Source organism: Trichoplusia ni, chromosome 7 (genome assembly GCF_003590095.1).
Source record: "Trichoplusia ni isolate ovarian cell line Hi5 chromosome 7, tn1, whole genome shotgun sequence".
NCBI lineage: Eukaryota > Metazoa > Arthropoda > Insecta > Lepidoptera > Noctuidae > Trichoplusia > Trichoplusia ni.
The window spans coordinates 5,033,635-5,061,498 of NC_039484.1; the positions used below are offsets into that span (position 1 = coordinate 5,033,635).

The 27,864-nt window shown below is 36.3% G+C and overlaps 1 protein-coding gene across 1 annotated transcript in view; it reads right to left on the minus strand.

Annotated features, from left to right (window-relative positions):
* LOC113495528 (pikachurin-like) overlaps positions 1-27,864 on the minus strand; it is a 160,015-nt gene that overhangs the window by 18,305 nt on the left and 113,846 nt on the right. The window contains exons 6-8 of the mRNA XM_026874285.1: positions 18,465-18,663; positions 13,120-13,264; positions 2,126-2,303 (exon numbers count right to left, since the gene is read on the minus strand). Of these exons, the coding sequence (XP_026730086.1) occupies positions 2,126-2,303; positions 13,120-13,264; positions 18,465-18,663 (522 nt within the window). The remainder of the gene's footprint in view (positions 1-2,125; positions 2,304-13,119; positions 13,265-18,464; positions 18,664-27,864) is intronic.

Below are 27,864 nucleotides of genomic sequence, written 5' to 3' on the forward strand. Positions count from 1 at the left end.
ACATGAACTGGGCTGCTTTTGTAAGACGACTAAAAAACCACCGTAGGTATATACCAAACCTACCTACCAAGTATTTCCTAATATTTTTTTTTGTCAACCGACAATAAGCGAGTTTTTTTTTTTTGTAAGTGCATAATATAGAAGAATACAACAAAAAACATTGTCACTCATAATTTCGTCTTTCATTATATCCGTAGTCAATCCCTAGTGTAGTTTACGTAATCACTACGACTAACGCAAAAAAATGCAATGACTGTGTGAGTTAGTGAATCCATACAACGACAAAGTCAACCTTATTACAATAGATGTACAGCCTAGTGTTGTTTGCTTGGTCTTCTCGATGTTAATGTTTGCGTGATTGCGTAGTTATTTGCTGTGAATGTGTTGAAGCCCCGCCCACCGGCGACATGCGTTTCGATAGATCGCCGCGGTGTATGCCATTTCTATTACCTTGTTATTTAGATTTCTATGGTCGACGCCAACGCGACGGGACGCTAAACCATCGTCCATTATTTCACGCGCCTCGAAAGACATTTAATCGCATTATTATTCCACTGACATACGTTCCCGAGATTCGGTCTCACCTCACTTAAATATGTACGGAATTTTCGCAAGTTCACAAAAGGACCAACTTCGGCTCATTAGACTGTATATTGTATAGGATGCATAGACCTGGTGTAAAAATAGATATGGCCAAGGATGGGACAGAAAGTAAGGTAGATAGAACAGAAGTAGAGAATTATACCTATAGAGGTCAGGTCGATTACGGGCAATTTCGTTCATTAGTTCTGGGGAAAATACCCCTAAGCCGATCAAATTTCCTGGTAACGGTGCTACCCAGTAAAATGGATTGTGGAGGTCTGAAAGTCAGACGTTTGGAAAAAAATAGTCTACCGCTTAATCTGGTGAGACTGGAAGTCGAGCCTTATACAGCTTAGGAATAAGCGACAAGAGACAAAGACCGGTTACCACAAAAAAAGAGAGTGATCCTTTTATGAATGAATGAACCATACGTATATGACCTCTTTTATGTCACTGAATGTTTTCCCATCCGTTGCTCTGTGTAATTCTTTGTCAAGTCTGTGGCTTAAAAGTATTTCACCTTCACTCAATTCTAAAAGCCGGACAAAGTAACAGTAATTTTCAAGGGATGTGTCCCGAAAAAGGGGTTTTTTTTCACCTGATCATTCGTGTAGCGCAATGCGTATTTTTATCCTTCAAATTCTATTGTTCATTTTTATTTCTTTTAAAGGCGACATTATCAAAATTCCCGTTGCTTTTTATTTAGCCTGAAGACATTTATAATTTTGTTTATTAGGTCATCGACTTTCAAAGGTCAGACTGACCTTTACGGGAACGTCTAAAGTACCAAGAAAAGGACGTTAGCTAAATATAAATATACGTAACTGTTAGGGCTTAGATAATATTGGTTTTGTGTTAACATACTTTGTTGTTGTTTTGGCTTTCCTTATGTCATGTTTACAGCTTCCAAATTTGTCACCCTTCAAGGGACTTCAGTCGATACGAAGTGAGATATAGACATGAATTTTCGTACTTTAAAAACCTATATTATTTCTTTGAAATAAGACAATTTTCTTTTGAATCAAAAACTCTAGTACTTAAAAGAAATTGAAAATTAAAGGGGTTTCAAAATTTTAGTTGCATATTTGAACTGTAACACATACATTTTAGTCCATGTGCTCATAAATCGTTGTGACTATTTTGAAGCGGGTCGGGGCCACTAAGGTTATTTTCAGCTATAACTCAATATTGGAGAAACCGTAATTCAATCTATTCTTAAATTATTTAACAATCAAAGTTACTGGGTTAAGCTCGCTTTTTTGTACGTACTTTTTATGTCATTTTATTATTAAAAGTATCTTTGTTAAATAAAATAAAGAAATAAGTACAAGTCAAGTTTATGAGATTACTCGGTGTAAGTATTATGGTGAGAGACGCGCTGGATCAAAACCAATGGAGGCAGAATATCCGCGCCAAATGTCGTCCTGAAGCTGACCAACATCCTACATATAAGGGACCGATATGAAAAGAGAGGGATTGGTCTAGAATTTTTTGTAATTCAAATGTGATGAGTATTTTTTCATTAAAGTCATACAATACTCACAAATATCCAATGTTGCGACGGCATCCTTCATAAGCTGGTAGGTGTCACCGTTGATCCTCAAGAAGTCGACACAGCCGAGCAGACCATCGGAGAGACCCAGCTTGCTCTGGAGACCAGTGGTGTTGCCGGCACCACCCACCCAGACTGGCTCTCTGAAGGTCATACGAGAGAACAGGCCCTGGGAACAAGAGAAAAGATCAATTAAGATTTGTCTAAAAATTGGTTTTGGATTGGATTGATGTATGAATTTAATGTATTTTTATATTTGCTAAAGATAAAGATACATTTATTTGTAAGAATATTTTAATGAGGCGCTCCATAGTGTGCTCGTATTTTGAAAATCTTTTCCTTTTTTAACACTTTTATTAAATTGTTTGATTTTCGAGACTTTGTTTTAATATTTTAAACTCCAAACCGAAACAGACGGGTGTTATTAGTTTGACGTGTCTGTCTGTCTGTCCGCCTCTATGTGTTGCAATTTAGTTTACTTTGTATTAAAGGTGAATTATGTGCGAGTGTTCTTAGACATGTTTCGTAAAAATCTGTCTAGCCATTAAAAGTTGTGGGATTTGAAAGATATTACTGAGTTTTATCTTCAGATTTAATGTAGTAAGTTTCATTAGCGCCCGTGTTTTCACAAAATAAATTATCTTTTATCTTTATCATACTTTGATTAGCAGCATAAGAAGTAAAAAATCACAAAACAAATGCTTTGTCCAAAAGTTACAAACAGCACTCCATAAGCCATCATAACTGGCCAATTTTACAATTCCTACAGTCTTCGATGACATCTCCAAGTCCATCATAAGTTACGCAATTTAATTCCAGTCTTCCTAAGACCTAAAGTCGTTTGGGCGTTAATTGGCGTCATTAGAGAGGCGTGACCGTGGCGTGGCGCAAAAGGGTTACTATTATCGTCATAACTTACTCCAGTGTATGGCGAAGACGGGGAAATTATATTCTGCGGAAAGTAAGAGGGTCGGTTACCTTGCTTTTTGTTTTGGAAATGTTTTTACCGTGCTTGAAGGGTTAAAAGGGAACCTTATTAGTAAGGCTTCGCAGGCTGTTGGAATATCACCAGGCTGTATGTTATAAACCGTGATAGATAGATGGTTGATATTTTTGCAGAGGCCGTATTTTTTATGCCGTTATAACAACAAATCGATTTTAAGCAGAACATTTTTACCGATAAGTGGCTTTGAAATGAAACTGCTTTTACGGATTTTATCGCGGTTTAATTTTTGATTTTAGTTCCCGACGTTTCGACACCTTTGCAGGTATCATGGTCACGGGCAGTCTGCCCGTAAAAGTAGTTTCATTTCAATGTCTAACATTCGCGTAAACCTAAGAAACCACTATGATAAGTGACTTTTTTAGCCCCACTTACAAACGATTAAACAACGAAACAATTTCGAACAATAACATACGGTCACTGTTAAAGAGAGAGAGAGAGTGTAAAAAGTGATCGGTTCACTTGCATATGGGGTACGGTATCACATAAAGACATCCACATTGCGGCCAAACTTATAACAAACGGCTTTTTGAGTGGGTTATAAACACGGATAAATTTTGGAAAAAGAAAAAGTAGTTTTGTTGCAGTCTCCACCGTTAGCATAAAACGACAACATATATTACAGGGCACTTCAAGTCCTGAAACTGTTGCCTACATATGAAAGTTTCAGTATAATAAAAGCGCTTTAACTTGCTTAAACTGTATCATTTTGGTGACTGTGTCAAGTACGAGTGCTCAAAACACATATTTGCAAAAAATGGTTTATCTATAAAATTTTTGACTGGACCATCCATTACTAAACCTCAATTTTCATTTCATGCGTTGTTTTTATAGCAGTAACACAAGTCTATCAACTGTGGAAATTATCTAGCTATTAGCTTTCAGATCATGAGATACAGGCTGGTAAAAGACGGACGGACCCCTAGACGGCCTCACAGCGGAGCCTTAACTAATTTTAATTGCTTAGTTGGTTTTCTTTAACCTATTTGTAAGGAATCCTCAATGCCAACTCGCACTTTACCAGCTTTCATAAAACTGGTTCGCGTTCCAGTACCTATACATCATTTGTCATGCCGTAATAAATTCATATCATCTATTTTGGTCTTTCATAAAATATTTTCACAAAATCTGAGAATTTCACGAACCCTTTAAAATTCATTGGCGGACATTTTTAAGAGCGGAGATCTCGGTCCCAATACCACGTTCTAAAGTAAAAGAACGGTCATTGTGGAACGGTCATTGTAGAGATGGCGCCCTACGTAGCGTAGAGTGCCGTCCCTCTTCCACAACAGAGGTGACTCTAAGAGATGGTGGTAGGTTTTTTAACCCTACCGGTGTAAATGTCGGCTCGTTTGTTCAACTCTTTAGACCCGAATGCTCATAATGAGCCAGATTCGCTTTAGCAGACCGATTTAAAGGGCTGTACAGTCTACAGATACATTTGACGACAAATTGAAATGTTTTTGTGAGTTTTTTTTATTTGTGACTGAAAGAAATTTAATCCTTGTATCACAGGAGGCTTCACAAACATTCAACTCACATGCAAAAATAATTATTTTCGGGGATCATAGAAATACTTGTCCTACGAGAGGATCGAATCCACAACCCTTCAAGCACGTTGGGTTGGTTTTGCGTGGTGATCTCAACCACTCAGCTTTCAAAGCGTTTAATAGAAAATCCCAATAAAAATGCTGCCTATCTGGCGTAGTCGGTTAAAATGAACCCGATCGATGCTACCTCCAGCACTTAGATGTTTTACACGTTATTTTACACCTGCCAGCGCAATTTCAACGACATTAATGTTACAGAGAGATGGTCTCATTACAAGACAGGAAACCTACACAGATAAACATATGTGATATATACGAGGTCGATGTCGTTACCGTAACACGGGAATGTCAATCTTAATGGTCAGGAATAAGAGTCATGTAAATATTTAGTTAAACATGTTTAGGTCGTGACTGCGATGAGGAATATCAACCTTAATGGCTTGTAATAAGGAATACTGTTAAAGTCATCGTAGATATGACGTTGCGCGTTGGTACTTAGGTATTTATTTTCAGTTTCAAAATGTGTCTTCGATATTTTTGTTTGAAGATCAGAAACTGAGAATTCAGAAAACTCAAAGGTATAATAGACGAAACTAATTTAAAACAAAACAATTGAATCTGTTTTTGTAACCTTACCTAAACTACCTATCTATTGCTTATGTTTTAAGTAACCGCTTTGATGGAAGTATTCAAACCATAAGCAAAATTTCAAAACATGATTTCATATTGCCTTTTCCTTATCCTTCACCATGTATACAGAAAAAATGTCTAGGGGAAAACTACTTAACGAGATAAAAGATACATTATGGACAACACACGCTAGCCGTAATAAGTTACAAGATGAAAATAATAAGAGACAAAATGACAGGGAACTCGGGAGAATACTTTTGGTACACTAAGGCTGGTTTCACAGCTGTTACCAAAGCGTTCAGATAGCAGTGCTCCGAAACCGAACGAAAACGCGGATGACGTAGCACGGCGGTTCAGGTTTAGTCAGTAAGAGACACTACACATTTCCTCCTCCAAGGGAGTGGGTGCCCATGAAGCTTCTCCCGTTTTGAACAAAAAAGGGGTAGTTCTGTTAATTTTGTACCCAAAGAGTAAAACGGTACGCTATTACTAAGGCTCTTGGTATCTATCTGTCTTTCACCTGTATAACAAAAACTGTATGATGTATTTCTTTGTGAAAATAGACATCAAGGGAGAATTTCAAGAGAACTTAGTTGAGCCTATAGATCTCCAGGACAACTGTGAAACTAGCCTTATACAAAATTAAGAAAGGAATAAGGAACAGCTGTATATGAGTCGTCTTTTGTTTCACCGGTCACTTATACAGGGTGTAAGGAACATCGTGTCGGTTATGGGGACCTGGAGTTCTAGACATGATTCCAGACCCCCCTGCGTTGGAATTTTTCATCGGTCTTTTCATGAAAATTGCATTTTTTTTTCGCGTTTTTTTAATTTTATGTGTCATAAAATCATTTTTCCTACGTATTTCAATAATATTTTCATAACGAAAGTAATTATTAAGCCGTTTTCACGAAAAAAGGCAATGTAAATGAAACACTAAAAACTGCTCCCGATCAGCTGATTCGTAAAGGTACTCGTCGGTCATCGCTCTCTCGCAAATCTAACCGAAAGTGACGTCAAAACCGAACCAATACATGAGCGTCAACCATAAGAGATAGCGCAACTATTGCGCGCGCACTCGCACTCATTATTCGTAATCCTGCCTACTATTCCTTTAAAAAAAGCCGCGCGCTTTGTAGGCACCGCTAGCCGCCTTTGTCGACACCGCCAGCGCGCCGACAAACACCTACAGCGGTCCCGGCGAGTGACGTACCTGTGACACTGGATAAAATAGTACATCGATTTTTGCTACACGGGTTCCATGTTATAAAATAAAAAATCACTTTCTCAGCGTTTATCAACTTATCGTACTACGAAATTTATTAAAACCTTTTATTATTAACAGTTTGTTATTGTTTAGAATTCTGTAGTTCTAAAACATGTTGTAATAAACAATAATTTATTTTTTCTAAAATTAAACTCTGTTTTGTTACTAATATCCATCATCTACTAATGAAATTCCTACCTAAAAATTTTTATCATTTTTTTTCCTACGAACTGCTGAATAATTATTCCAGTCACATAAAACAATTATGTTCTTACACAAAAGTACATTTTGTGATTAATCAATTTTAAAGGTTTAAGTTAAGTACTTTATTGTCAAGAATAATTTTACGATATTCACTTCGACCTCATGTAATTTATCGATAAAGAATCATAGGTACCTAGGTCCAACACTACTCAAAGGTAAAACCGAAAGTTCGGCTTTTTTCAAAATAGTACCTATTTTTACTCAGTTTGTTCCTTACGCTAATCGAATGTGCATGTGCAATCGGGTAATTCGCGGACTAATTATCGTGTAGGCAGACAATTTTATTGTGTTAAGTGATATAAGTGCGTGTGTTGTGTGTGTATTATTTAAATTACGATCCTAGTAGCTCGATAGGTTATTTTACCGCCCGGGAGAATGGCAACATGCTAATGTGTTATGGCGAAGCACGTGGCAATGCAAGTCTCGCGATGAACATTTACTGGACGCGGTACTTTTTGCCCCGGGTTCAGCAGCAGATTTTTCGCCGCGCCAAAATTTGTGTGCACGTAGATGGCGGACATTTCGAACCTTATCTGGTTAGAAGTGAGCGAGATTAAGGTAAGAGTAGGTTTGATTTAATAATACACAAGACACAGATTGAAGTCAGAATAGTGTAAATTGATTGGTATTTTTTTTGTGATTGTTTTTCGTTACATCACAACATTTTTATAAAATGCGCGCGCGTTTCGAATGTTTCGATCGTGTCGCCGAGTGTCGCCCTCCTACCACATTACAGTTCGTGTAAGTACGTACGCTGAGCGTAAGGATCGCGCGGTAACCAATTCATTGCGTGCTCAAAAATGACTAAATCTATAAATATTAATCTCCGACGGTAGCGACTTCTTTAATATTAATTAACACGTTATTTTAAAGTCATTATGCGACTTTGGTGGTACGGTGTTCCTTACACCCTGTATACGCGAAAACTTTTCGGATACGAGTGCGACGGTTATTTTGTTGGGTGACTAGTACATTTTCAGATACTTTATAATGCTTAATTTTCATCCCTTTCTTTAGACTATTCGTACAAAATCGTCGGTGTCGCGAGTTCGACTCGGGCTTGACCAGTTATTTTCCGGTCAGATATAAGTTCAGATTTAACCACCCTGAATCTATTATTGAAATTAGGGGCAATTTCAAACATTATAGAAATATATTGAACAGGAACTGGGGGCTGTCCCCAATTTAATTAGACACATAAGCCGTAATAAACAAAAGCAACAATCTTAAACAATAATTTTCAAAACGCCCTACCATCCTGGATGGTATATACGAGAGAGTGAGTGACCCACATTAGGAGCACCCTTGAAAGACGTGCACGATATTGATCGAATAACACGTGCGTGTGATAGCTAGGCTTCCAATTAAGCTGGCTGATCGAATGCTGTAATTATTTAATCTTGTTTGATGAAACGAGAAATTGTGCATACGTATAGTATTTCTTCTAGAAAGGCGACAGTGGGAATATTAACAAAAAAAAAATGGTAATTTGTTTTAAAACTACATGTAGGTTTGAGACTTCAGCACAAAAGTTTATCAGTTGTCAAAAATCACGCTGTGATTGATTGATTTTCAAAATCAAAAATCAAATTCTGCAATGTCACGTTACTATAAACAGCATCCAGATTCGTCCAACCTTCAATCTTGGTATTTTGGTTAATAAATTATAGGAACTATTTGAAAGCAGATAAATTGAAAGCCTTTCAGTAACCAGGAGTTCTAAACATTAAACATTGTGTAACCATAATTTTGTCCCAGTAACGCGAACACTCATAAACTCTTACTGTGCAAGCGAGACGTCTCTCGCGAGACGATCGACGATCTCGCTTCAAAACAAAAACAGTCCTGAAACTGAAACAGTCCTTACAATGGCCGATGAATGAATGGAAATTGGATTAAAAGAACACTATTCATATACACCTTAGAATGATAGGAAATTCATTGTATTGAACGTGACTGTTCCGCATCGTACTGAATATATATTCCAATTATTGTTTTAGAAAAATGTAAAGAATAATATCTGATGTCATTTTAATGAAATTTTCATTAATTCATCGGCTATTATATAAATAGCAGAATTGGGGCTCTGCTGTAAGAGCCTGCAGTAACTATACGGTAACGCCGTGCACTCTCAACTAATAGTTTGGGATTGCAGTTGTGTCCGGTAATAGGCAATAGGTCCGTAGTGGCACTGTGACCCAGTATCGAGCTGTCGCTAACTCGATTAACGATAACATCGTTGCTGTGCTGGATGGAGTTTTTGTTGCTATATGAGCTAGCTACGACGTTAATTTTTTTTTAATTAAAATTATGGATATTGATTATCACATGTGTTGCTATGCGGCACTGGGTGGGTAATAGCGGTAAATTTTATAAGGAAGATGAATTTAGGTATATTCTTAATCAAACTATCTTCAAGTAATGATTGCTGCTTGACTTCTTAATTATTTTTTATTGAATAGTATACGAAACATGCTCATGTACTTGATTTTGTTATCATCAAGAATTTTTTTATGTGGGCATTTAATAGAAAAACTCTTATTACGAAACAGTATATATTATCAAAGCTCTCTAAATTTAAAATGCTTCATCTGTCTATTCTATCTAACTTCAAGACGATACAAAAAACGGGAAAACACAAAGGCTAAAACAATTGTAAAGAAAACATTAAAGGATATTTACGAGATAAATCTGATAAAACAGCCGTAGTCGATCTAAATGCTCCTAATGTATGGTGAACCACAGATACACATGCAGTGCTATCCTCAAACGCAACATCAGAGGTGGTTTGTATTGACAAGTCAAGCGTTAGTACTTGTTGTGGGGCACTGGAGATCTGGGAATCTGGGGAATGCTTTCACTTAACGTGTTTGCTTTCCAGGCTGAATTATTTGACGAGCTATTCGAAGTTTGTTGGGCAGATGGACGGTTGATTAAATGGGAGCATGTTTCTGAGTTACTAGAAATTGAGATCTTTTGTCTTTTTAGATAGAGTTGTTGTTATTATTCTCTTTGGTTGGGTATTTGGTATGTAATTGCTCTAATAACTTAATTCGTGTGAATCCGCTTCGTAGTACGATTGTTGCACGTATTCTAGCTCCGCTTTAAACGTCGTGGGCATATTGATATCATCATGTAATAAACTTAATGAGCTTACAAACTTGATCTAACTTAGATACCAATTACAGTATTAAATATATTTTGAAGAATATAACATTAACTTAGTGACAGCCGATCTGATCGCTAAATCAAATCAATACTCAATTTTCAGTTTCAATAAAGTATCAAAACTCTTCTTATTTCTAACGTTATTCGCCGTTCCTAACAATATCCTCTCAAACGAGAGATTGTATTAAAAACTGAACGATTACGAAGTTGATAGCCCGACGCTATTAACTCTATCTCCACTAGTTTCAAGATCCGCTTCAAACTCTCGATTCGAGCAATTGTATTAAACAGTTCCGAACTTAGAACCACTGACCGAGGGAAACTTCCCACTTTTTGCAACTTAATCTTCCCAGATAATACCGTTATTAAAATTTTATTCTCGCTTAGTGATAGAAATTTATAATTTTCCAAGATCTGTGTAATCTTTAAGACAGATGTTAGAAAAGTTTCCTGAAATTTATTCAGGCTTGTAAAGTGAGATCGCTGCTTCAGATTAATTAAAAGTGTCTGAGTTGATTTTACCTGGTTTTTAGGCGCAATTTGTTTTTCAGCGTTGATTGAAGACTTTGGAACTAATGAAAGTATACATTTAAGTTTCGTGAGTAAAAACATTTATTGCGGAGGTGGCACGAGTTTCCTTAGAGGTATTATTTTGAAATGGTTTGAACTAAGGATACTTGTGGCAATCTAGTCTGGCCGAGATTTATATGCATATCGTTCAAGCAAGTTAAAACCCACATCAGTAGTAAGACATCGTTTCATGTGTGAAGTTACTTAATTATTCTTAGACAATAGTGACACTTGGAATCGAAAGAGAACTTCCTAAAAATCTGAATCTCAAATCTACAATCGTCAACGTGTAAGTAATTTGGTGTAATAATAATGTTGTTACTCCTCTATTAATCCAACGGTAAGACATCCTACATGTAGTTAGTTACTTTACATTATACTGTAATTAACATCGTCAATAGACAGCTTAATTATAACAGAATTTATTACAGCAACGATTAACAAAAACACTATAATTTTCCACCCACATATTGTGGGTACACAATGAAAAATTCTCGTTCTACTAAATTATTTAGGTGAGAGGGACTGCCTCTTCCGGGCGTTAGTAGCAAGCTACCGGCAAATTGTTTTGTGTTATCCCTGAATAAACTAGACGATGTTATAGGCCGGCTGGCTATTATGATTTTGGGTTATAAATGATAGATCGTTAGTCCCGAGAGGAATGGCTAAACAGGCTTCAATATAACCTCTGTTTTTGACTGTCTTGATAGAAGTTTGATATACCTATATAGGTGTATGGGTAAAGTTACAGTACAGATTACTAAATATATTACTTCGTAAGTTCAAAGTTTAAGATTTTCACATATATTTAGTGTCGAAAATAATTAGACGAAAGGATATTATTTCGGTCATGGAACAATGTTTCCGTACATGAGCGTAATGCAAGAACAGCACGAAGTAAAATGTAAGTTTGAAATATATTTGTTACAGTCCAGGCAGAGAATAAAATATTTGTATTGAACCTGGCCAATTATAAATGGTAGTGGCTGGCAAAATATAGGACAATACTCAAAATATACGCACTAATTGCTTCAATCACGTTTCAAAAATTTGGTCCATCGCATTCATGCTGTGAACTCGATACCGACTGTCGGCTGTATGCAATTCCGCGTGTTCTCAGGAAACAATGTCGACTGGCCTGTTGGTCTAGTGGTTAGTGACCCTGACTGCTATACCGGAGGTCGTGGGTTCGATTCCCATCCAGGACAAATTATGTTTGTGTGATGAACACGATAATTTGTTTTGTGTCTGTGTGTAGGTAATATCTGTATGTATTTAGAAATATATAAGTATGTTTATCAGTTGTTTAGTATTCGAAATTAAAAGCTTTGCTTTTTTGAGACTAGATGGCGTTGTGTGGAAGATGTGGAACATTATAGTATTGTATTATTAAATGTGAATGTGACGCAATAATCTATATGACGTAATAATCATCGTACATAATCTATGTGACGGCATTTAGATCATTGATGATTGATGGAGAAACAGGAGTAAACATGAAGTACGAATGGATAAATAATACACCATGTGCATCAACAAAAATATTTGCATGAAATATTTTAAAACAGTTCACTTTAAACGCTCTTGCGCTAGCGTAGTTTATAAATCTGTTGATGAATTTTGGAGGAGTTGAGTACTTAAACATTGACATACGATTTGATAGTTCTATTTTAATAAAAATATACTAAGTTGTTAGTTTTAGATCTGCTTTTCCAGCGTAGATCTTCTTAAACAACATACCAAGTATTTCAAGGTTCAACTTATTTGAAACACGTCAACAACTAACAAAGAAACTTGGTGGACTCAGCAAAAGTCTGAAATAAATGTACCATTTCTTTTGAATTCTAAAGGTGTGCTACGACGCTTAGATTGTGAACCCCTGACTTAAACCCAACACGGTCAATTGCTTCGAGATCTTGGTACTCGGACAAAGGAAGCAGAAAAGGCAATTTGACTTTTCGTTCTCATTGGAGCTGTAAAACGTAGTTTTGTCACATTTTTCAATCACGATAAATTGGATACGCACCAATGAGCAGTGTTAGGAATACATTTTGGAGTTCCAGAGTTTGTAGGTCTACGTCCTTACCCATTTGTTAGCCTGGACTGTTCATTAGGTATGCAATAAGCAACCTGTCGTAATAAGTACTTTTAAAAGAACGATTAGGAAGTAAATGTATGTTATCCGCACCTCTTTAGAAGAAGTAATCTTTTTAGCTTGACTAGGGATAGGAGGAGATTGAAAAAGCGGCAGAGCACGGATGGCCACTAGGTGACCTAATATTCTCACTTGCTCGACCCCTTTTCTTCAGTGAGGACAACGTTAAGAATAAGGAGGGAGTAGTATTCTTCTATTATCACGTCAAACTAAATCTTGTCGGCCCAGATAATTGCCATGACTTTTGATTTGTTTAAAGCGATCAATGAATACGTTGATCTATCATACAACTAGTGTATTTGCAATCTTCTTTTAGTTTAACTTCGATCTTCCACAGGCTTCGTGTCTAAGGAGTTTAGTTTTTATTATATTCCTTACCTTCGACCTCCCTCGGACCCGCTTCCCATTGTTCAGCCTGAGCCACGCGTCCCACCGGTGTCTGTACACGGAGATGGTGTTCCAGTGCCCAAGTCTGACTGGTTCTGGAGACCTCAGAATACCAGCGCCACTGCCGCAATCGAATCTGAGGAAAATACGGTGATATAGTAGGTGGTACTGATAGAATTAGTGTCAAAAATTGCAAAAAAGAAATCTACTTCCAACTAAGCAGTTTAATCCTTGTATCACAGCTTATTTCACAAACATTCAAGAAGATAATCAGACTTGGACGAAGCATTCATTGGATCACACAAAAGTTTGTCTTATGCAGGGATCAAACCGGTGACATGAAATGCACAGTGAGTTGGGCATGGCGTCTTACTAACAAAGGCGACACAGAAAAAGAGTATCAATAGCATATTCTTAATACCTCCTCTTGTCAAGTTACATTGACACTAGATAATTATAGCAAAACGCTCAAATATATGAAAATGAAATTTTCGTTTCGTATAGTCACGTGACCTAGATTTGTCAATTCATCGCTTTCTACCAAACGCGAATAATTGTCTAAGTGTCATTTCATAAAATGAACTTTGCAAGCGTCAGAACTCCAGTCCGACTAGGTAGCGCTCTGGCACGAAATTGGACACTTTAAGGATATGCAATGTCTTACTGCATTGCCTTATTTAGGAATAAAGTGTGACGTCAGGTTAGTACACTTGGAACTATGCCGCGATTTGTTTTGATACGGATTATGTTCTGTACGGAACCCTATTAATGATCCATCGCTGTTTGTAAGTCATGCCGTCTGTTTTTAAGGCACTGCGGAAGCCAGGCAGTTGAAGTTTTCACAGATGATATATACTTCTGCTGTCTCTGTCACTAACAATTATGATGGAGGTAAAATCAGCATCGCGATCGAGATTTACTCGCAATTGTCCGGATTTTTGTGTTTCTATTAAATCTTACTTATTTAATCTTTCATAGATATTCTGTATTTAATAAAATGGAGAAACAATACTCGATGAACGCTAAAAATATATAAAGATACTCAAAGTTAATTAAAAACCTGCTCAGTAGAATAAGAACAAGTTTCTAATAAATACATCCGACTCTTTCAAATGAACTTGGACAAAGGATATAATAGTAGATTCCAATGGGGAAATTAATCTCAGCTCCATTGTGGGATTAAGCACAATACTAACTAATTATGAACGGATGGAATGTAAGCTGGATTCGATATTAATATTGGACTGCACTGACTGTTGCTAATTAGTGCTCAGAGTGTGAATATTCAGGGTATGTGTAGGTTTAGGCTAAAATTGATAATCCATCTATGTTGGGATCTATGATGGTTTTATTTAATTTGTTTTGGGAGATGCAGATTTGTATTGGTATTGCGTATTTGTAAAAGAATCAATGCAAGTTTTCGATAGCTAATGTATTCAAAAAATGTATTGCAACGATCCACGAATGGCGAGTAAGTATAAACTTATTATAACTAGATCGATATGTTTAAGCCGAAGATAGATCTCGATGGCGTGCAATTGGGGAAGCGTATGTCCAGCAGTGGACGAATATGGGCTGATCATGATGATGGTGAAGCTGATTGCAGGCTTTGACTGGTTAATCTCACCATTTTGTCAGGGGAAATAATGATGGATTTTTATGGCCCTGAAAAAGAAGGCACTAACCAGCTAAAACCACTGCGTAATTCTACGGCTGCAGAGTCAAAGAGTATGAGTTCAACATTATTTCGAATCCGAAAAAAAGACTTCCGCGAAGTTGCTTTAACCGAGCATTAACGATTCGTTTTGTGACATACAATAACTATCAATCATAGGGATGAGAAAAAAAATATCGAAAACACTAAATTAGAATATTGCATCTTAATTGCTGATGCTTCTACCCTATAACTGTTTAACACATCAATATTGAACAGTGATTAATCCGTGTTATACAGCTTTAATAATTAGGAATTAGATTTAATTTTAGATATTCATAATAATGATATAGAGAGTGAATTCGGTGAGAATATTTTAGCAGTATAATGAGAAATTGTGTTGTAATTATGCAGTTTCCAGCGCGTTGCTTCAATTATTTGAAAACTGTATTTTCGGTACTCATTACGTTAATACTGGGAGGTGATTTATACACGTAATGAACATATAACTATATTATTATCTTGAATATATTGGGAAGTTTATTGTGAGATTGGAATCGAAATTCGGGATATTAATGGCTGGTTTTATTGAGCATACCTGACATGTAAATACTTTTCTGCTTGTGTATGGTGACACGTATTGCCCGAATCTTATTGATCGTGTCTTAAGTCGGTAAGTAATATATATTTTTTGCATCTACTGTTTTAAATAATGGTGCAACAGTAGTGGTAAAAGATTATTTTAAATCGTGATAAACTTTGAAGCAACAGGTTTTAAGATACTTTTTAATACTCGGTAACCGTAGGTAATTTCGTTGCGGGTTTGAAGTCTGTCAATAGTTCCTAGATTTTGCTTACTTTTTATTGGATACCTACTATATGTGATGTCTATTGATCCTGGCTGACAAGAATTGGAATGATCGGCTTGTGTGGTGACGCTGTCTCAGATTTAGACTGTTAAAAGCTTGCTCATTTGAAACCAGTTAATCTCTACCTCTAGCCTCCCTTATTTCAAACCAGTTTTTTTTAAGACTTAGTGCTTTTTCCACAAATCATTTATTATATCATCCTCTACGGTCAATTTCATGTCATAATATGCTTCTATCGTAATGCCTGTCACCCCAACCCTCATGGGTTGGCCACTTTACTAAAACAAACATGAACCACTTACGGTAACGATAAACCGATACCATCTCCCATGCGTTATGGGGACGGTTTATGGTGAGGTTAGCGAAGGTAAATATTTAGGGACTATTGCTGTATTTCAACACATATTTTTGTGTAGGATGAGGGTCTGTCAGGAGTCGGGACCCTATCACTATATTCTAGGTACTTTTACTGTAACAGATTTTTTGTTATACGATTGTTGTATCGGCCTTACGCTTAATCGAGCGATGCAGCGATGCGATTAAAAACTATCAACTGCGAACATCGCAGACTTCTGTCCTTCTGGAGTGCATTGGGATGGCTGGATTGACCGCCTCCGTAAGCCACTTACGAGCTATGGGCCGATTTAAAGCTTACATTTTTAAAAGAGAACGGATACCCAATAACCAAGTAGAGCATTTGAATGTCGGTATTGCTCTGGTGTGCTCACTCACAACCAACTCGTCTATTTATTTGCTATAGCTAGCAAATCCATTGTCGGCTAATAAAATATCCGTCTTATATGGGGATCCTTAAAAAAAGAGAGTTGCCGGTGTGGAAGCGAGTTAGCACATGAGCCGTTGTAGAGTGGCATCTCCTTCTACAATCAACACTATTAGTTTGGGAGCTTCTCTGATAGAATTATTGAATAAAATTTGCAATATGTTTGTAGCTGCATTACTGTAAATTAGACTGATAAATCTGTACGTCATAAAACATGAAGTATTCAATAACGTAATAATTAGATTCCCTGTAATATGAAATTCTGTCAGTGAGGATTTGTAATTTTCATAATTATGTACTTAATTATGTATACTCGTACGTTGATAATTATAACATATTAAACATTACATTCATGTTTGAATTTAATTAACGTTTACTGTTTACATTAAATACCACTGATGGATAGGAAAATAAAACACCATTTGAGTACACTATTGAATTAATTAAGAGTAAATAGTAATAAACACCTGGATATAAAAATATACTACTACCATAGCAAGGGTAAGTAAAATGTATTTTATTCATAGCAAGGGTAAGTAAAATGTAACAATTTTTTTGCTTTCATCTGGATAGTAAAAGATGTCTCATAAACTGCTTCAAAGATGTAGAGAGAGGGCTCGTAATTTTTAAACTACAACAATAGATAGAAGTGACGTTATGCATACATTCCTTTTACTGTATTTTGTAACTTACTAGCAAAAAGCAAAATAAGTAATCTATATTAATATATAAAGCTGAAGAGTTTGTTTGTTTGTTTGTTTGAACGCGCTAATCTCAGGAACTACTGGTCCAAATTGAAAAATAATTTTTGTGTTGAATAGACCATTCATCGAGGAAGGCTTTAGGCTATGAACCATCACGCTGCGACTAAAAGGAGCTAAGATATAATGGAAAACGTGAAAAAAAAGCGGGCAGGTATACCTTAATCATAACTTATATCTTCTTCCCACGGGGACGAAGTCGCGGGCAACAGCTAGTCAATGATATGCATTAAACTACGTTGAGGACGAAAAACATTATTTATTTCTTTATTCTCGAAGTTCACTTTCCTCTTTACACCAGAATTTATTTCTCTAAAAATCTTGAACATTCATCTATCTTGTCTTGTATCCGATCCCGAGTGCATCTGAATTGTTCCATTGCACAATGGATAAAGAAACAATTGGTAACCGACTTTCATTAATTGTAGTGGCAATTATAGATGAAGAAAAGTTCTGGTTCATTCAGCTACAGAATGAAAAGTATCACTATACTACACCATAATACTCTAATTATGTTCACATAATTATACTAGAGTTCCACTAACGTTATCTTTTCTATGAGATTTAAATATTTTATCATAATTTTCTTATTTTTTGACTTATTGTATGGAACTCTGAGTGCCACGATTTCTACCCACATAAGATCGTTTTTAAGTTTTTTTTATTTTAATTTCGTTTATATGGTATTACTAGCTGTTGCCCGCGACTTCGTCCTCGTGGGTAGAAGATAATGAGTTTTGATTTATACCTGCCCTGTTTTTTCCACATTTTCCATTGTATCTTCGCTTCTATTAGTCGTAGCGTAATAGTTTATAGCCTAAAGCCTTCCTCGATTAATGGTCTATTTAACACAAAAAGAATTTTTCAATTTGGACCAGTAGTTCCTGAGATTAGCGCGTTCAAACAAACAAACTCTTCAGCTTTATATATTAGTATAGATATAGATTTGAATAAATCTCCTTTTGTTGCCCAATTAAAAAAAAGGAGGAGAGATACTCAATGTTTCATCGTCATTAATTACTGACTGCGATTGAATTTCCGCGTGTAAAAACGATTCCCACAGTAAAGAATTTAATCCTTGTGTCGGTTTCAAGAACATACAAATCACATGCACAAAGACATTCAGACTCAGCACAAGCATTCGTGGATCACACAAATGCTTGTCCATCGCGCGACCAGACGAACAGTGGGTCTGGCTTGGTGACCTCAACGACTCTGGTATTTAATGTCTCATTATATCTAAGGTAGCTCAAAAGCAATCTTTCCCATACCTGAGCTCAACATGCCCATTCCTCAGCATCAGCGCTAGGTAATCCCCGGACAGGTCATCATGTTCCCCCGTCAGAAGTAGCACGCCGCGAGTTCTCTCGGGTCGGACTCGTATACGGACTCGCACGCGCTTGTACGCGCCGCGGAGAGCCCGCAACGCGAGCCAGGAGGATCCCGAGAAACGGGGGGTGGATACTTGATCTGTGGACAAAAGAAATACATTGAACAAACAGCGGTATTTATTTATCCGCCGGTTTCAAAAAGGAGGTTCTCATATCGTCGGTATTTTTTTTATATTTGTCGCCTCAGAATTTGCTGAATAAACCGATTTTGTTAATTCTTTATTAATATAACGAAAAATAATATGTTTGCCTCACGTTTTAGTTGAAGACCATTGTTTTGGGTTTTCAAAATAAAAATAAATATTATTTATTTATACTATAAGTGATAAAGCGGATTTAATACCCGAGTCAGTCAGTCTACGCTAGTAGAGTATATAATGTCTTTGGTCTCTACAGGACAACCATAGAGCAAGGATACTTGTTAAGTATATCGTAACTGTCAACCTGTATCTGTCACCGTCAAGTGACAAATAGTCAAATTGACATTTCTAGGACTTCCAGCAGCAACTCATTAGCTGATCTATCTACTCTTCCTCAAATTTAATTTTACCTAACCAATTTGATTTTCCTTACCTTACTTGTACGGATCCCTAATGTCGCCAAGTTGGGTTCGCACTAGACCGCACTACTGTTAAATGTCTTACCACTTGCGTTACTGCCAAAATAGCGTAAAAAGAAAATCGCACTGACTAAAGAACCCACCCGGCCAAAATATTTCTAGCTTTTCTTTTCCTGAACAAACTCAAAAAGTACATTAAATAAACCAAATAAAGCTTAAAGTTAACGCAAAAAGCCAGCCTTAGGTGATACGTGTAGCCTAAAACAACAAAGAGAAAATATTAACACATTTTTCAGCACTTTCAGTACCTTAGCTGTAAGTATCCTCAAAAAGGCAGACTCAGAATATTTCCACTTTTCTAACTGGTGTTAAAACAACAAGAGTACTTAGAAAAGTTTCATCGTTTCACTTCTGCTGTCTTTAAGTTTGTTTTCTTGGAATTTTAGATCTGATTTCCCGGTACCTGTAGCTTGAGGTTTAATATCAGGATAGCGACGTTTTGCTGGTGAGGAAGCGAGATGCCACGCTACATTATACTTGGTTACCTCTCGCTTCCACAATTGAATAAGTGATTTAATAACTCATTGTAACGGAACAGGTTTTAAAGTACTGAAAGCATTGCGCCTACTTCCTTAATATTGTTTGGGCTGTTTTGTAGGTAGTTAGCATGAAAATGTATAATTGATTGTCTGGAATTTTACTTTTAGTGTTCCGCACCCAAAAGGTTAAACCCTGGAACCCTTTTTTTTTTTGTTTAGGCGGGGGAATCCTCATGGACACCCACTCCCACGGGGGAGGAAATGGGTAGTGTCAGACTTTTACTGACGAAACCTGAACCGCCGTGCTACGTCATCCGCGTTTTTGTGTCGGTGTATGGCAATGCGTTGCAATCCTTCATACACAAACCCTGGAACCCTGTTACTAAGGCAATGTTGTCTGTTCGTCTGTCCATGCAAGCAGTATTTCAGGTTACCCGTGTTAGCTAGACATTGAGTTATCATAGATGATAAATATCTTTTGACACTATAACAATAAATACTCAAAATAAAGATTGAATAAAATTTAATGGTTACCGTACCGATTTACTTTAATTTTGATACAACACCCTCACTGGCGCGAGTATAACTCTCACTTGACAGGTTTCTAATTTTCAATGACTCTAAGTAGCCTGGAAAGGGCGAATACACTTTTAATCTTCCCTACAAATGTCCATAGCATTTTCACAATCAGAACATTGTCAAAAGCAGTACTTGGACATTTAGCTCCTTCTATTACGTTCAACGCTCTCATAACGCAATAGTTTATAGTCCATCCTACTTATTAAAACCTTCATCCGTCTTTAGATAACCGGGGCCAGTTATAACATACTCGAAGCACACATAAATTAAGTCGCCATCTTCGCCTTTTCCTATCATCTTCCGGACCATTGCCGGTTCAATTTCCGACAGAGTCCCTTCCAGTATTACCATACAATCCGGGACTGTTTGTCATTATTATGAGGGAACTATTTGCTTTGATATTCTTATATCTGTGTTAATGGTTGTTTTTATTGCTTTTATATAGATTGTATTTCAAGTGATCGGGTGGATGGGATGGTCTTGTTATTTGAGTTGTGGCTGTAATTCTCATCTAGTCCATTTATCAGACCATGTAGAATTGCTAAGGCTTCGCTGTCTGTCCGTTCGTTCGTTTGCCACAGCTGTTTTTTTGTTTTGACATTTCATTCTTCGTCCTTTTTATACGGACTTTTTTCAGTACAAAAAGACGAACCCGCGATTTCAATTAGGCCTTAATATGAGCCTAATTGAAATCGCGGGTTCGTCTTTTTGTACGCTGCTTAAGAGCTGCTTAAAATTGCTCAAGGGAATAAACTTGGGATTTTTTTTTTATAATATATGTTACTCGACCATACATTCTAACTAGACAATATACCACAGCAAATGCACACCTAAACACATAGGATCCTCCCTAACACATGATGACGTCACGAGACCAGATTTGTCATAGAAACAGACGGTTAGAAACGAGATTAAGTGTCGTTCTGAAACTGTCATACTTGACGACAAACACGTCTTTGTATACACAATAACGTGGATTAACTCGATCTACGTACATTATACCGTGAAGTTTGAAAGTTTGGTTTGCAAAAATCAACCTTAAATCCTTAAGAATAGAGGTGTTTTCTTTGACAAGGCAGGAGTATGATATGCGAACGTTTGTGCATTTATAATGTCTGGATTACCTCTGAATATATTAATATCGTTAACGTTTATTTATATTCAAACAAAAGACTGCTCACTTATTTTTGTGCATATTACAGAATGTGAATTCTATTTTTCAAAAAATTTAAGAGGAGTAAATTGGTAATTTGAGAAGCCATATGATTTTTAAAAGAGTAACTTATGGAGTTTTACAGGTTTTTTTTCCATAAGAATGACACTTTGGAACCGTGCAACTAGAGTCACCACTGAAACTTTTTAAAAGTGTCTGGAAATCGGCCTATTTGAACTTCCGATTTTGATTTTTATTTTGAAAACACCGTCTCACGCACAAAAAAATATGTGGAAAATCTCATAAGGAAATATGATTATAATACCACCAAATCCTACTACTATTATAAAGGCGAAAGTTTGTAAGTATGGATGTATGGATGTTTGTTACTCTTTCACGTAAAAACTACTGAATGGATTTGAATGAAACTTTACCACAATATAGCTTATACATCAGAATAACACATAGGCTACAATTTTGAGGTTTCTAATGCGAGGTCGTAAAAAAACACATTTTTTGCGCTTACATTGCAAACGCTGACTGAATCCTACAAGATCGATAGAAGGCAGATAGATAGATAGAAGGCAGGTATAAATGAGACAAATTAAAAAGAGACATCATCCTTCAAAATGTTCAATGAAAAGAAAACCCACAATTCACAACAAAAATGAGAAACTTTAACAAAGCAATAATACCAAAATGGTTTCCAAGAACAAATGTGTTCACATTTGTAACACCGGGTAAAATTGAGTAATTTTGTCGTAAAACAGGCATCCTTGGGGCGAGATGAGACCTCTTAATTATGAAAGACACGGCACGCTGACAATAAACGCAGACTGCTACCGTTTGTCATGGCTTGCCTGCTATTGTACACCGAATAAGGCTGATCTTGGAAATTATAGGTCGCAATTTAAGAAGCTTGGCTTCTTTTTGTTTTAGTTATTTGTAAGACATAATTGAATCTATGTGGCAATCTTGGAGGAATGAGGAAAAATAATTTAGACAGAATTTGACTATATGAAAAGAGTTAACCTATTAATAAGTGATTTTCTATCATTTGTATTTATTTGTGTAGTTATTTCATGAATTGTAATGCGTTACTTTAATTATGGAGGTATCTCAGAAAACCCCGAAGATTTTAATACATCGTACACGTAATTGACTTGCAAATAAGGTTTATATTACTTCACCTATAACCACTCTATTTTAATTTGCCCTCAACCTGTAACAATATAAACAATTTCAAAACTTTTAGAAACTAAGCGCTATTTTCATCTAAACCGTTCGAACTCCAAAAAAACATGAACGAAAAAAAATTGTTCGTGTATTTTGTTCCACAAAATTAACCCGTCAACGCTGACGTCCAATGAAACTAGAATTGAGGTGGATGGAAATTCCAATAGTTTGCAAAATCGTGTGATGGAGACGGTGAGGTAGATAATTCAGCTATTTTCGTCACCTAGGGTACGAGAGCCGAACCCGTAGATCAAGGACCCTTGGTATTACTTAATATAATTCAAGCCTGCATTCTTCGAGGGTCGATTAAGGGAGTAGGGGATCAGTGGGGGTCGAAGGGGGTCGCTAATCGAAAAATCGGGCCCCTCACTTCACGCTCCGTAGTTTCGCGTCAAAAGTTGTGATTTCAGTAAAGTTTTGGTGGTGCTTGATTTTGTCGAAGTTCTAGGGAAGAATTCGAGGGTTTTAAACCGTTGTATTATTTGTTTCTTGGATTGGTTTAGTTTTCGTCAATTAATCGATTCAGTGACTTTGATTAAGTATTAGAATAATTTAAAAACGTGGGTATTTAGATATTTGAATCTATTAATTTTTGTTTAGCAAGTTTCGCACACAAGTATTTTATTATTCCAACCAACTACATCGATCCCAAATTGTATTAACCCGATCATCCAAAATCAATAATCTCGAAGATAACCGTAAACTTATATTGAAATGCAACTAACAACGTTTAAATTAAAATAAGTTCGGTATAATCGCATCAGTTCGTACGAGGAACTCAATAACAACTGTCAAGGATAAGTTAGGGGAAGTTGGGGTGTGTTCCGGAAGCGGTCCGTTGGTAATGGCGGCCGTGTGCCTTCCGGTTCCAGTTATATAACCGGCTGAAGACGTATTGCAGGTGAAGGTAGAAATACTATTCTGGAGAAATGAAAAGAAGTGAAAATGAAAGGAAGTGAAAATGTAGAATACGGAAATAAATGGACATCGGGATTAGATTCGTTTTGGAAATAAATTTTGTGTTTTTCGAAGATTTGAAAATGGTAGCCAGATTGGGTTGAATGCGCAGTGCTGAGGGTGGTGAGTGTGGTGTGATGGAGATGGTATATCAGAATATTCAGGCTTCCTTATCCAAAGGGTTAAAATGGAAGCCTATTACTAATAATACAGCTCTACTGTATGCCCGTCCGGCTGTACCTCATGAATCGTGATAAGCCAAAGGTTGGTTACATCATGAATTTCATAGGCGACATATATTTTTAGATACAAGAACATACATTTGTATGGAACCCTTAGTGTCACTAGTCCGATTTGTTTCGCCGTTTTTTTTATTGATATCCCTATGCTTAGCAGTGCATCTATATAACTAATATGGGTTGATATGTAATCGTGTCAAAGAGTTCTAATTTTTTACTTTAAATACATTGGGAATATTTAAACCTCAGTCAGGACTCCTAGGCTAAACGCAACAGTCGCTTATCAAACAAGTTTAACTTTCTCCATTATGCGCTTCGCAGCAATCGCAGCGTTTTTTGCTTATTAAATAACACACAGTTTATCTTCTTGAATTGTTCAAGTTTTGTAAAGATTTCATTTCAAATGAATATCATCATCATCCTAGCCTTGTTCCCAACTATGTAGGGGTCGGCTTCCAGTCTAACCAGCTGACCAGTTTTTTACAAGGAGCGACTGCCTATCTGACCCCCTCTACACAGTTACCTGGCCAACAAGATACCCTTTATTTAGACCGGTTGTTAGACTTCTGCGTAAGTAACCTTGGCAACACGATACTCATTAGTCCTACTTAAAGCGCTTCACAACCCGTAACGACTGTCAAAGATGTGTAAATTCGAATGTATAGTATAAAAAGAAAATGTAATAACCCAGTTAGATCATTGAAAATCCATCTCCTAGGTGGGGATACGGTACGATATTGTAAAATTCATTCTCAATCGTTCACAACGCGTAGGTCACGCGTAGGTTTCATTCACTGTAATTTGATCAATTTATGTTTGCGGGACAAATTAAAAAATACATATTCATTATTATACAATAAACTACAAGGCGGACACTGGAAAAGAAAATTGTCGTCATCCCTATTCGAATCACATCACTCAATATCTGAATCTTATGTATTTCACCTTCTGCACTAGTTCCACAGTAGCACCTTTAACTGGTAAATCAATTTCTCTTTCCCTTGTAATTGACAGTAACCAGGCGACCTCGGTTCTTATTGCGCAAGTATTTTGACGGCTCAACCGAAAATATTTTCTGCCGTCAATATTTTCGAGAATATTTCTCGTACATTTGTTACGTAATGGTTGACTGTAGTAATATTTTTATAGTTTTGCCGTGCTGCTGGTACAGTATGCTTAAAACTATCTCGAGTATGGGGTAGTTTTTATGTAAGATTGCATTGGGAATGGGTACCTATTAAAGCATTAGAAGAATTAAGCTCTTTAGAAGGTACGAAAATATACTTATTTTAATAATTTTTAACTTTTCATGATATGCAATTGTGAAGTTCAAAATCCGACTATTGTATTTTATTTTATCGGAAGAGGTTGTTATATAAAACAAGGATGGTAAACCTTACCAACAAATCGTCGTGTCCTTGCCAGTATCATAAAGGTTACGTTATTATGTTTTTAATATATCCCATACCCTTTAATATTACATACAGTTATTACATAATAAATCTTGAGGTCCGAAATTTCTTGTTTTCTTTTAGGAGGATAAGTATTAGTCGCTGCCCGCAGCCCATGCAAAGTCCGTTCGTTTATGGGTTAAATAAACCTCCATAAATTTACTAGTTGAATAATGTTAAACTGCTCTTCTTTTTAGTATCTTTGAGATATTTTTATATTTAAAAAAAAATGAGATCATACCTATTTGCAATTTGCATTTTTGCGGTGAAGAGCGGGTCCAACTTGCGACACTAAGGGTTCCATACAAATACACTAAATCAAATTTATGACCGTAACAGCTTAGCTTTAGCTCAATCTTTATTCCTTGCATTTGTGAAAATGTCTACTGTCTAATATATCACGGTTGGACAGAAAGACAGCGGTCTCTTAGTTATAGAGTTTAGTTTTACGCATTGGGTATAGAACTCTTAAATAAAATCTCATTTTTTCCTAGGTTCCAACCTCGTATTAACCACAAATTTTATTTGTTCATGTTCCCTTCCATCCATGGTTCCTTGGTCACTTTCTGCATCTTCTATAATTAACTCAAAGTCAGAAGCAGCAGATTACATAAATCCTCGTTAAATATCGAATTACAAATCTGCTGCTATATCACTAATTCCATGAAAGTCACTTTTCTGAATTTTGTATTAAATTTTCTGACGTTAAATTGGCATTTAACAAGTCTTAGACGAAAATGAACGCAAAATTCTGAGTAACTCGATTTTTTTATGTCGAATCGGCTTTTTTTATTTATCTTAAGCGAGCTTAACTTAATCCATAAAATTAAGTACAAAAAATCTAGCATGTTTAGAAATAAAATAAAATTACCCAGAAAATTTGGTTGACTGTATGACCGGGTAGAGAGATTTTAGAAGTTAGGTAGTTGTCCTAGGCGGCAATCAGTTGAAACCAGTTAGATTTGTGGGTTCCTGTCATCAATATATTTTCTTCACCACTAGTTGTCAAATGGAATATCTTTATGACTGTGCTCAACTCAGTAGACGGCGATAGACTGTGATGCATGTTGGATTAACATCTTTAGAAGTAGAAACTTGGTTATGGCAATGAGTGAGTTTCCTTGCCCATTATTTCATTATCATATTCACCGTCATCAATTTCATCATCCATTTTATCTGCATCTAGACCCCATTCTCAATTGCAACCAGCTTAGTTTTCCCCTAAAACCTCTATAATTAGCTGTGTCTGTATGTCACTAGTAAAACACGATACGAACTTCAACTAGTTTCTCCTAGACTTCGAAAAACCGATTGTGAGGTGCTTAGGTAAGTTGGGTTTAGTTAGTTAAACTTGAAAGCAATGTCTAAGGCGTGCGGTGGCAATCTTGAAAGCGGGCTGGAGTAGGGCCTTACCAAGACCTCTTAATGTTAGGTTCTTGCAGTTGTGGAAGAGAGATACCACTATATACCGTGCTTCGTTTTACTTTCAAAGTTACAATCGTCTCACCTTAGGAGGTGTTTGTACCCTGCTATATTCCTCCTCCTCGAAAAAGGGATTTGCAAGTGCTCTAATTGTTCTGAAGTATCGCAGTGCACGCATAAAATGAAATTCGAAATTCCAGTTACAAATTTTTGGCCATTAATTTGTCCAAGTCCATAATTCATTTAAGTTGTTCTACCAAATGCCTAACCACCGTTTTAATACCGAAACAAGACCGTTAAACGCGGCATGCCCGCCATCTTAAGTTTGTAAACAATTCGAACGGCAATAATTCAAAATGGAGAGCCCCTATTGGTCGGCTCCAACTCTTTGCCCATTATCTTTTGTAGGTCTACTTTAATTGCTTTCATTGGGTTTACTTTGAAATGAAAGATGTTAGAGAGATTTTCTGTTCTACCGACTTTTAAACTCGATTGTGTTTTGTTATTTAAAGATGAAGTTGTTGATATTTAAAGACTTGAGGGTTCAAGCATTTTTAAATTTATTATTGAACATATACTATTTTCAATAATGAATTTTAAAATATCGATATCTGCCTATAATATATATTGATATCCTTAAAACATTCATTTCAAAATGTGACCCTACAAAAACGTGTTATTAAATTGCAATTTCATATGCCATATTCTGTTATACATTGTTTTAATCAAATAAAAGGAGCATAAAAGCGCAAAAAGACACAGCATTCCCTAAATTAAATTAAACCTTCGCACTTTCCCTCGTAAAATTCCGAGCACAGGGGTTCACATTTCGTCCCAATTAATATGGAAAAATTCAAACTCTGAATACCATAAAAATATTTGTCCTGATCAGGAATTTGCGATGGCGAACTTTTGCAATCATGTGGATCTTTTATCATTGCACTATTCCGAGAATTTTACTGTGAATGTGCTTTTGAAACACGATTTTTATCCTTCATTCCAAGAAATGAATTGTGAAATTCTAATACGTAATTGCTGCTATTGAAAAATGTGATTTTTATTTATTGTTGTTTGAAACATTATAGCGTGAAACTAAAAACTTTTGATAAACTATAAATCATTTTGTCGACTACACAGGCACTTTA